Source organism: Nomascus leucogenys, chromosome 9, assembly GCF_006542625.1.
Source record: "Nomascus leucogenys isolate Asia chromosome 9, Asia_NLE_v1, whole genome shotgun sequence".
Lineage (NCBI taxonomy): Eukaryota > Metazoa > Chordata > Mammalia > Primates > Hylobatidae > Nomascus > Nomascus leucogenys.
The window spans coordinates 58,982,159-58,994,306 of NC_044389.1; the positions used below are offsets into that span (position 1 = coordinate 58,982,159).

General features: G+C 40.3%; 1 protein-coding gene across 2 annotated transcripts in view; it reads right to left on the reverse strand.

Annotated features, from left to right (window-relative positions):
- Positions 1-12,148, reverse strand: part of SCARB2 (scavenger receptor class B member 2) — a 55,337-nt gene that overhangs the window by 3,664 nt on the left and 39,525 nt on the right. The window contains exons 7-11 of one of the 2 annotated variants that reach the window (XM_030819016.1): positions 11,720-11,889; positions 7,447-7,565; positions 5,975-6,048; positions 3,831-3,882; positions 878-974 (exon numbers count right to left, since the gene is read on the reverse strand). In XM_030819016.1, coding sequence (XP_030674876.1) covers positions 878-974; positions 3,831-3,882; positions 5,975-6,048; positions 7,447-7,565; positions 11,720-11,889 — 512 coding nt within the window. Of the gene's footprint in view, positions 1-815; positions 975-3,830; positions 3,883-5,974; positions 6,049-7,446; positions 7,566-11,719; positions 11,890-12,148 lie in introns of both variants that reach the window. The other variant, XM_030819015.1, reaches the window with a different exon arrangement.

A 12,148-nucleotide genomic window follows, 5' to 3' on the forward strand; every position in this document is an offset into this window, starting at 1 on the left:
GAGGAAAAAAGGCCTCTGTCGTAAAAAAAGGAAGCTGCAGAAAATTTAAGAAGGGCTTCTACAGAAAAGGCTCATTGGAGGTATTTAGGTTCCTGGTTGGGCGGCTGGTCACTTGGAAAGGCCAACCCAACTCTTTATCCTAGCCTTCCAGGAAAGTAACTACGCCCATGTTCCAATCATTTATTATGCAGTGATACCTAAATCATAGGTATCTTTGGATACATCAGGGTTCTTTCCAAGCAGGGCCCTGGCTGTCTTGATCTATAATCTTGGAGCTGTTTTATCATATTTAATAATACTTAAACCTTTATTGAGCTCTTACTATATGCTAACACTGGGCCAAGTCCTTTATGTCTACTATATCATCTAATCCTCATGAAAAACTCATAAGGGAGGCTTTTATTATCCCATTTTACAGATGAAGAAACTGAAGCACAGTTTCTAGGGTCGTATAGCTGTTAAGTGGCAGAACTGGGATTTGAACTCAGGCAGTCTGACACCAAAGATCAGATGTGTAACTGTTATATATTCTTCCTTTTCTTTCAGGTTATTGTTTTCAAAGACATAAAGTTAACTCCCAGGGGATACAGCCAAAGAGATTCTATTCCCCAAATACTAGATGGTACATTCTATCCCTCCACCTTCTTTGACACACTTCCTTTGCTTCCCATTTGGTCCAACAGTAAAATAAGCATGAAATCACTATGCCCAGCATAAAATCCCAGAATTCATCCTAATAAGCCAGCTGACAGCCCTTCAGTGAAGTACAGTTGAATTCCTCAGGTAAAGAAGAAGTTCCTTCAGCCAGTTCTCACCTCATCCATGGATCCCTGTCCTTTGCATGCAAGCCAGGTAAAAACCAAACCAAAGAACACACCCAGCGCCATGATGATGTAGGGTATGTTGGTGATAATCAAAGTAGTGTTAATCATAGACTTCAGTCGACTCGCCATCTCTTTATCAATGTGAACACTCTGGAGAGGCAAGAAAACAGTATTCTTGATGACTAAACATCCAGTGTGTAACTGTTTTTTGCTATATCTTTCCTTTATTTAATACGATTTGGGAACGTCCTCCTGTTAGCAAACCAAACATACTGAAAATCCATTTATAAGTCAGAGTAATCAGAAGGGACATTTATTCATTAATATCTTGTCTTCTCCTGAAGACATTTTTTTTACTCTTAAAATAGATTGGAAAAAGGAGGTAAAATGTATTCAGAAATATTGAGACAATATCATCTTTTGTTTTATGTCAGATAATTCCAATTCATCCTTAAAAATCCAGCTCAGCATCACTTCCTTCCAAAAGTTTTCTCTGGCTACCTCAGGCCTAGTCAAAGGCCTCCTCCCTAAGTTTCCATCTCACTCTCCACCTCCATCATTGTCCTTGCACTCTGCATTGTAACTGTTTGTCTTGCAATGACTGTGAAGTCCCTGAAGGCAAGACTTAACCTCAGTCACCTCCACACTGGGTATAGCACCCAGCACACAGTAGGTGCTTGATTAATGCTGGCTGATTAAATGAATAAATAAATGAAACACTGCAAAAACGGTATGTGGAAAGTATAATTTCTTTCTTGGTTACATCTATAGTAATCAGGACCACAGTCCTCTACAGAAAGTGCTCAGCGAAGTTGTGGGCTAACTAGAATTCCAGAGACTGCTGATAGTAGGAAATGTACTAGAATAACACTTAGTGTACGCAGAGTAGAGGAATTACCACCTAGTGTAATGAGTGAGGTATCTGAAGAGCTTAATTCCATAGAAATTATGAGCAACAATTCTGGTCTAGTTTAGGCTTAATTTGCATTGGAGGCCTGGCATAGTTGCACACGCCTGTAATCCCAGCACTTTGGGAGGCCAAGGCAGGCGGACTGCTTGAGCTCAAAAGTTTGAGACTAGCCTGAGCAATGTGGTGAAACCACCTCTCTACAAAAAATACAAAAATTAGCTGGGGCTGGGCATGGTGGCTCATGCCTGTAATCTTAGCACTTTGGGAGGCCGAGGTGGGCAGATCACTTGAGGTCATGAGTTTCAACATGGTGAAACCTCATCTCTGCTAAAAATACAAAAATTAGCCGGGGGTGGTGGCAGGCACCTGTAGTCCCAGCTACTTGGGAGGCTGAGGCACGAGAATTGCTTGAACCCAGGAGGCAGAGGTTGCAGTGAGCTGAGATTGGGCCACTGCACTCCAGCCTGGGTGACAGAGCGAGACTCCATCTCAGAAAAAAAAAAAAAAAATTAGCAGGGCATGGTGGCACACACCTGTAGTTCCAGCTACTTGGAAGGCAGAGGTGGGAGGATCACTTGAGCCTAGGAAGTCGAGGCTGCAGTGAGCCGAAATTGCACCACTGTACAGGGTGAGAGTGAGACCTTGTCTCAAAAAAAAAGAAAGCATTTTTTTTTCATTGGACCGAGTCAGTGGATTGGGTTCTAAGACAGTTTTTCCAATAACTGGATAGAGTTTCCTCCTCGGTAAAAAGGTGGTGTGGCAACAGTCTCCAAGGTCACTTCCAGACTTCCAGGTCTAATATTTTATTTTTCTAGAGAAGAGAATAATCACACTCTTCCTAGGAGGCAGCAAAAATACAAGGTTCCACTCCACACACCTGGACTTAATCTAGTCTTTCACAAAAAAGCAAATTAGAAGCTGGGGGTGGAGGGACTTCAAATATGCCACTACTGAACAGAAGTTGGCAGAAAAGTGTCCTTCTGCATTTTCAAAAAGACCTACTTTCGTGCCCCTGCCCACAAACAGGAACATGGATGATCAGGAGCAATTGCAAAGAGATCCTATAAATTGGTAAATATTGCCTGAATTTTTCCTATGAAACGATAAAAACCTCATCTTAGAATTGTAATCACAAACCCTTAAAAGTTTGTAAATGTGAATACCAATATAATGCTAAATGAAGAAAAAAGATATAAAATTGTATCTATCGTATGATTTCAACTATGTAATATCAAGATCAGAAAATATCAGGAGTTGACATCTGAACTGCACCTGCCTCTGAGAGGGACTTTCAGTAATTTACTTTTTAAATCAATTTTTAAAAAAATTTCTAAGAGTTCTATAAAGAGCACATGTTTTATAAAATGTAAAACATTAGATTACCTTTTAAAGTTGTTATTGGAAAAAAATTGTACAACACATTGAGTAAAATAAAATAACAACAATATTATCAGGCTGACAGATTCTGTGAATAGTGATTTTAATTTTTCTTTTTGTTGCTAATCTCTGTTATTCAATATTCTACAAACAGCAAGTATTTTTAGGAAACAGAAAAATAATAAAAAGGAGAAGTTTGCCAATCAAGAATTTATTGAAGAAAAAAACCTGCGTTATTTTTTTTCCTCAAACTGGGTGGAAGCAGGAGAAACTGAGGAGATATAACTACAGTAAACATGATATGTGATTCAGAAAAGAATTTATCACAGGTGTCTTAAACCAGCATGGTTTCAAAGAAGGGGGAGACAAAGGGCTAGCTGGCATCTATCTGAGTGTGAGCTATTTCCCTGCTTCAACAATGTCTGCCAATGGCTCCTTTTACCTGTTTTTGTTTCCTACGTGAGCAGCTCCCCAGAAGGGAGTTTTGCCCAAATAGTGTTCTTGAGAAGGAAAATATCTTTCCATCATTTCTCCAAATCAACTCTCAGACACAGGCAGATTCACGTGAACATTTAAGTGAAATTTTCTGAGGAATAACAGGTTTTAAAAGTCTTTTGCCCTTTTGTCATAACTTACACGTAACTACAACAGTAGACATCATAATGGATTTTTTTTCTGAGTCTGAAAACACCCGTGGCTCCCTCCGTCTCAGGACTTACCTCATTGAGGTACATCACTGGGAAAACCATGGTTCTAATGTCTCCCGTTTCACTACAAAGACAAAGGATGAGATTGTTTCAGAAACATCCTCATCACAATGGCACACTTTCCCGGACAGACACATTTATATGAAGATTCTAGTACACATATTTCTTAAATTACCCAGAATTTACTGATTTCTTAGTTATCTTTGCAAACATATACACCAAAAGTTAGATTCCAGTCTGTCTGGCAATTCCATGTGCTGTACTTTTATCAAAACACAAGATACTGAAGGCAGGTTCCTTAAAATGATTACTATTCTCCTTAGAGTCATCAGGGAAGGCTCCAGTCGACAGAACAAAACTGTCACTCCTCAGAGTGTTTTGTAACTAGGCCACTGAAGTACTGTCTTTGCAACAAGAGCCAACTGAGCACGTACCATGTGCCAGCTCTGTGCTGGGTGTTTTTGGGATATTATCTCATTCAATTCCTACAGTAGGTATTACTGTCCCAGGTTTACAAATGAGAAAATTATGACTCAGAGAGGCCTGGGATCACCACAAGTAAGTGATGGAACCAGAAATGTAATTCCACTTTGATTCCAAGATTCCAGCTCTTAACTACTAAATTATACTGCCTCAGAAATAGATATACAGATAACAAAATGCATTCTTGTAAACCACCTACTTCTTAGAAAGAGCCATGACACCTGGTATTAAATCTGGCAAATTCAATGAGGTAAACAAGCCAAGTTTCACAGATAAATATATTATGCATAGTTTTGCATCCTGTTTATTTCACTCAACATTATATCATAAGTTTCTCATACTAAAAAATTCCCATTGAAAAGTCTGAGCAGGAGATTGTACTTTGGAATCCAAATTAAGCTGCAGCATGGGGAAGTAAGGCTAGACTCAAGAGATTATAACTATACAAATGAGAGCTATGGCTGGCCCCAAGTGGGATCAGTGGGAACACAGAGAGAGGAAGAGACTCTGTCTCAAGTCTCTGAGTGATATAGTTTGGATACTTGTTCCCCCAAATCTCAGGGTGAAATGTAATCCCCAGTGTTGGAGGTGGGGCTTGGTGGGCGGTGACTGGATCATGGGGGTGGATTTCTCATCAATGGTTTAGCACCATTCCCTTGGTGCTGTCCTTGTGATAGTGAGTTATCATGAGATCTGGTATTTAAAAGTGTGTGGCGCCTCCCCTCCTCTCTCTCTTGCTCCTGCTCACCCCATGTGATGTGCCTTATTCCTGCTTCACCTTCTGTCATGAGCAAAAGCTCCCTGAGGCATCCCTAGAAACTGAGCAGATGCCAGCACCATGCTTCCTGTACAGCCTACAGAACTGTGAGCCAATTAAATCTCTTTATAAATTAACCAATCTCAGGTATTTCCTTTCCTTTGCCTCCCTCCCTCCCTCCCCTCCTTTTTTTGTTTTCCTGAGACAGAGTTTTGCTCTGTCGCCAAACTGGACTGCAGTGGCACCATCTTGGCTCACTGTGACCTCCGACTCCCTGGTTCAAGCGATTCTCCTGCCTCAGCCTCCCGAATAGCTGGGATTACAGGCACCCACCACCATGCCCAGCTAATTTTTGTATTTTTAGTAGAGACAGGGTTTCACCATGTTGCCTAGGATGGTCTTGATCTCCTGACCTTGTGATCCACCCACCTTGGCCTCCCAAAGTGCTGGATTACAGGCATGAGCCACTGTGCCCAGCCAGGTATTTCTTTATAGCAACACAAGAACAGTCTAATACACCAAGAGAGTCAAGGTGCATGAGGGAAAGGCTTAGTGGAGTGGATAAAAGTTGACTAGATAGTAAGGCTAGATAGTAAGGCTTAGCCAAGTTACCTAAACGCTCTGCTTCTGTTTCCTCATCTGTAAAATGGGGATAATACAAGGTTATATGTGAATCCACATAAGGTGCTGAGAACAATACCTGATCCATGGGAAGCACTCTGTAAGTGTATGATTAAATAAAACAAGTAAATTCCAAGACCAAGGCACCCATGAAAATGCTGATCATGCCCCATCCCTGAAGTGCAGGGGTGAGCAGGCTTAGATGAAGTAGGCTGTACTCCTCCTGACATCAACCCCACCAGATGGGCAATGGAGCAAAACTGCTGTCTCCTCCATAGAAAGAAGCAAAACTTACACAAAGTCATCTAATTTTTTGACATAAATGTTGATTTGGAACCTCTTGGCTGCTTTTAGGATTATTCCAGTCAACTGCAAATCAGAGAAGTGAAAAGGAAACATTAGGATTTATTAAACTGCAAACAACTTTTTCAATAGAGCACCATTTCTGTGTAGTCCTCATAAACAAGGTGACCATTACCATGTGTGACAGGCAGAGTGAAAACAAGCAAAAGTGATCCCCAGAACAGAATGAGAACCATGGGTTGTATTAGGTGGCTGATAGACCAATGTGTCTCGAACATGAATATGAACATAGGTCCTTGGGAATCCTGTTAAAATGCAGGCTCTGATTCAGTAGGCTGGCCATTTCTAACAAGCTCCCAGGATGCTGCCGCTCTGAACAGCACAGCCTTAGAAGGACTCCAACAGGAAGGAGGCCTAAAAGACAGCCTGTCAGGTCTGGATTTCCAGGCAGTTGTCCAGAGAGCTAAGAAGAGGGTGGTGGTCACTGCCAGAGAGTGGCATCCTAGTATAGGGCCCACCTAGCACAGCCATGGGGCACAGCTGTAGCACTTGTCATCCTTAGGGCAGCTCCATCTTTGCATTAAGGTTATAAGACTGTGTTCATCCCTTGGTGACAAGCACTGCTAATAGTTTGGCTGATCCAAGGGAACTGATCAGCTGATGGCTAAGAGAGAAAAGGGAGAAAACCACACACGATCTTATTCACCAGAGCATAAGATCACTGGTTTCTCAGATACAAATGCAATGTATGTAGCTAAGAGTGTGAAGTACCCATGAAATACTGTGCTAAAAGAATGTTCTTACTTTTTTTTTTATTGGTCCATAATGTTCAAATTCCAAAAATGAAGACATGGTTAGCATGGTTTTTGTTTTTCTCTTCTATGAATACAGGATTAAATGTGTATTATATATACACACACACACACACACATATACACACATATATGTATGTCTCCTCTATGTATATCTGATACCTTTACAATTAATAATATAATAAACTCTCAACCTGTAGAAAGAAGTTTGCCAAAAGTGACTGAGGTTAATATACATATTCATATTTCAACCAAAATATTCCTGGCAGTGAGGAAGCAAAGGGATATCTTTAACCTTATTGATCTGTGTCCCAAGGGAGAGAAATAAATATATGTTGAGGTCCAAGGTTAGCGTCAGAAGATTGACAGGGTTACAGGGGTACATCAGTAGTTTCCAATAACTGAGTTTTCACTGTTGCTTTTTGTTAAAGGCAGGTTTGCTCATATTTCTGCTATTCAATCCACAAAATTCAGCCTTCTAATTACAGGGCTATGAGACAATGCCTCCACCAGCACTGAGCTGAATTTCTCCCACTTGAATATGTATATGAAAGTAAGGATGTTTTTAAGGAAGGCTCAGTACTAAACTGGTGAACAATGTATAGACAGAATAAAACATATGCTCTTTTACCAGGAGGAAGTATGTACTCACAGGATTAATGTCCACAAATGTCTCATGGTCTTCCTTATTTGGGTGCATGCCTTCTATGGCAGAGACAAACCTCTCATCTGCTTGGTAAAAGTGTGGGAAAGACATAATGATGGGTGCACCTGCATTTAAAGGAAAACAGAAATGAATGATGCTGTTTTTAAAATCTAAGCTGAATATAAAAGTTCCTGGCCACAGCCTGGTTCCTAAAGAAAAACAAAAAAGCTACATATAAATTAACTTGGGCAGGCTACAACACCATTCTTTACCTCCTAGTTCAGGATTTATACTTCATTTTCTGATATCTCATTTACCCCCAATTTTTTATCCCACATTATATATTGAAGTTCAGGCTAAATTATTTATTCTTCAGCAAATATTTACTGAAGTTAAAGTATAAGTGCTTCATATACATTATTTTAATTAATGCTCCCAACAGCCCAGTAAAGTCAGAACTATTAGCCTCACTTTGCATTTGAAGAAAGTGAGGTTCATAGAAGTTACAAAATTTACCCAGGGACAGCTAGCCATCAGGCTATGAAGGCAGAATACTAAGTGAATGAAGAGTATTGTACCTCAAAGCACTAGTTTCAACTACAATTCTCTATCAATAAGTGGACTGTCTTTTTACTTCTTGTCCTTTTTAAAATTAAAAAAAAAAATTGTGGTGGTTTTTTGTTTTGTTTTGTTTTTACCAAAGATAGGCACGATCTCAGCTCACTGCAGCCTCCGCCTCCCAGGTTCAAGCAATTCTCCTGCCTCAGCCTCCCAAGTAGCTGGGACTACAGGCACGCACCACCATACCCGGATAATTTTTTTGTATTTTTAGTAGAGACAGCATTTCGCCATGTTGGCCAGGCTGGTCTCGAACTCCTTACCTCAAGTGATCTGCCCGCCTCAGCCTCCCAAAGTGCTGAGATTACAGGCTTGAGCCACCACACCTGGCCTATATAATTTTTTAAGAGTTAGCCTGGTTGTGCTATACACCCAGCCTCTAACCAGATCACAAAGATTCTGGGTTTTTTTCCTTTCTTATTCATTTTAAGAACCAAATAAGTGCTTATGTAAATTAAAAATATATATATATATATATATAACCAAATAGGGAAACAAGTTACTAAAAGGAAACCTATTCTAGATCTGGCTATTGAAAAGAAGAGAGGGACCCAATAATTGCTGCCAGGGAAATACATTTTTGGAGAAAGCAGCTTGTCGCCAAGTTATTTAAATTTGCTTACATATCCACCAGCCCATGGCTTAAGGAACACATGACTCATCTCTCACATGCACACGCATTTTGCTGTTTACTGCTGAATAGTTCCACAAAGGCACGACTTCCTTCTTTGTGACCTATAATGACCTCGAAAATGTATTTTTTAAATCTGTTGAGGGCTTAATAAGGGCTCCTGTCCTGAGTGTTTTATATATATTATTTCTAACTCTCACACAACCTCAAGAAGCTATAACCACCTCCATTTTATTAATGAGAAAACTGATGTCTGGAACCCTCCTTAATAAACTTTGGCCAATTTACCAATAAATAGAATATGACTCAAACCCAGATCTGCCTGACTCCAGAACACTCACTCATCCTGCTATCTAAAATGTTTGCCTGGAGAATTCAAAACACTGGAGGATAATCCTGGAGAGTTTCACTTCAGTCCAAATTCGGGAATACGTAAGAGGGAAGAGGAAAAGGATTGTAGCAAAAAGTTTAAATGTGTAAAGTAGAATATTTCTGTTGATTCTGGCATCAGCTTCTTGAGGAAACAGAATTTAATAAAAACAGCAAGAGAAAATATATCTACATTTTTGCTTTGAGCCAGATGCACACCAGACGAGGGGGCAGGGACACTGTTTCAGGACTATTACCAGTAAGGCAATGGGGGAGATCACAACCAGGAACTTGTTCCCATTCACCTTTGGTCTTTATCTCCAGGTAAAGGGTACCATGTTCCCTTGCACAATGGTCCCCAAATACCTACATGCCATCTTTATGGAAATCAGCTGGAGTACTTGTTAAAAGCGTAGATTCTGGGGCCCTGGTATATCCAACATGGGACCCTGGGATATACGTGTGTGTGTGCACCATGCGTGTGTGTGCACGCTTGCACACGTGTGTGTATACCTATATATATACTATATACATATATAAAGATATAGTAAATATATATATGCAAATATATGCATATTTATATAAGTATTATATAAAATTTGTTAATATACTCATATATTAACAAATATATTAACTTATACATACATAAATATATATATACATGTGGCTGTTAAAACTAGTCTTCAAGATGAAAAATACTTTTGTCAGTTGTATATATATGTATATATACACATATATATGATATACGTATGTATGTATATACATATATGTATATACACACAATTTTTTTTATATATATAATTTTTTTTTTTGAGACCAGGTCTCACTCTGTTGCCCAGGCTGGAGTGCAATGTTGCAGTTATAGCTCACTGCAGCCTTGAATTCCTATGCTCCAGCCTCAGCCTCCTGGGTATCTGGAACTATAGGTGTATGCTACTATGCCCAGCTAATTTTTAAATTTTTTGTTCAGATGGGGTCTCCCTGTTGCCCAAGCAGGTCTAAACTCCTGGCCTCAAGTGAGCCTCCTGCTTCAGCCTCCTAAAGTGTTAGGATTACAAGCATGATCCACCATGCCTCACCAATAAATTTTTAATAACTCTCCAGATAATTCTGAAGTAAAGCCAGGTGTGGGGGTCACTGCCCTGTCAGACAAGGATCAGGAGGTATACTGCTCACTTCAGACTTATTCCAAAATGATATCTTATTCTTTTTTTTCTTTTTTAAAAGATGGAGTCCCGCTATGTTGCCCAGGCTAGAATCAAACTGGGCTCAAGCGACCCTCCCACCATAGTCTCCCGAGTAGCTGGGTCTACAGGCACACACCACCATGCCAGGCCTGAAAGGAGGTTTTAAAATGAGTTAGATAAGGGAGCAAAAGTGAGCACATTACTTTATTCAGGAGAAAGGGACTACACAGAGAGCTCTCCAGAGAAATTTTAAAGGAATTATAGCCCAAGAGGGAATCACAGGGCAAATATGAGAAGACCCTGAGTTCCGCCAGGGATCTGCTCAGAGGGAGGAGTCGCATCAAAATCATGTTCCCTCTCTGAGCCCTAGTTTCCCCAATTATAAAAACAGGCCGCTGAATGTCTACTATCTAGTAAGTTCATTGTGAATAATTCTGCAACATGTGGCTGTTAAAACTACTCTTCAAGATGAAGAAAACAGTTTTGTCAGTTGTGCCACTGATAATTCTGCCTCATTCATGGAAAGGAGCAGAGTAGCTCTGACATTAAGAAACACTGGGACATTTGTGTGAGGGTTTAAAACTAACTCTGCTTCAAAATCACTGAGAATCTTTGCCATGATACGTACTTTCTTAAAACTGAGTTGTCCACTTTTTCTTTTAGTTTTTTTTTTTTTTTTTTTTTTTTTGGCGGGGAGGTGCAGAATCACTCTATTGCCCAGGCTGGAGTGCAGTAGCACAATCATAGCACACTGCAACCTCAAACTCCTGGGCTCAAGCAATCTCCCTGCCTCAGCCTCCTGAGCAGCTGTGACTACAAGTGTGTGCTGTCACACCCAGCTAATTTTTTAATTTTGTTTTTTTTAGAGACAGGGTCTTGCTATGTTGCCCAGGCTGATCTTGATCAGCAATCCTCATACCTTGGCCTCTCAAAGTGCTGGGAATACAAGCATGAGCCACCATGCCTAGCCTTAGCATTGTTTTGAACATGAAATCAGTTAATGTTTTGCATGCATTCACTACATGTAAATATGTAAAGCACTTAGGACAGCGACTGGCATACATCAGGTGCTTGGTAAACATGAGCTATTATTACTGTTAAGACTTCTAAACCACTGTCCAGAAAAAAAAAAAAAACATGGCATTCTAGAAATAAAAAGCATCACAGAAAAGCCAATAATTTTTTTTACCATTCAATAGCCATGTTATGAAACATCATTCTTGAAAGAAACTGATCTTTCTAGTGGGCTGACAATATATTCTTTTTTGTTTGTTTTGTTTTTTAGAGACGGGTCTCGCTATGTTGCCCAGGATGGACTTGAGAACTCCTGGGCTCAAGTGATCATCCCACCTCAGCATCCTTAGTAGCTGGGACTGTAGGTGTGCGCCACTACGCCCAGCTACATATTCTTTGTTGAACTCCAATCCTTCTGCATTCTTGACACCCCTATCATGTCCCCTCTCTGAGTTCTTACCATTCTTGCAGATGCTGACATTCAGAACTCCTGAGCCCAGGCAGTTTCCCTCAGGTATACAGAAGCCGGCATTGTCTGATGTATTGGCTAATATTTCTGCAGGAACTCTATACCGAAAGGCAGGCAGTCCCTGTACACTCTCATAGTCACTGAAAGTAATATACACTGACCTGTTAGGATGTAAGAATAAAAAGTGAACGTGGACTCTGGTCAGTGTAATCTGTCCCAAATCCGCAAGTTAGCAACAGTTCTCAGGTACAACATGGCCAAAACCTCATAGGGTAAGTAGAAAAGAATGTTTGGAAGGCATTCTGTCAACTCAACGTGTAATAAAGCAGAAGATGAATTGTAGTGAAGCAGAAGATGAATTGCAGGGAAGCCAAGGCATGGCAGAGCCAAAGCTAAGTAGAACAGACAGCGATGGCCGTG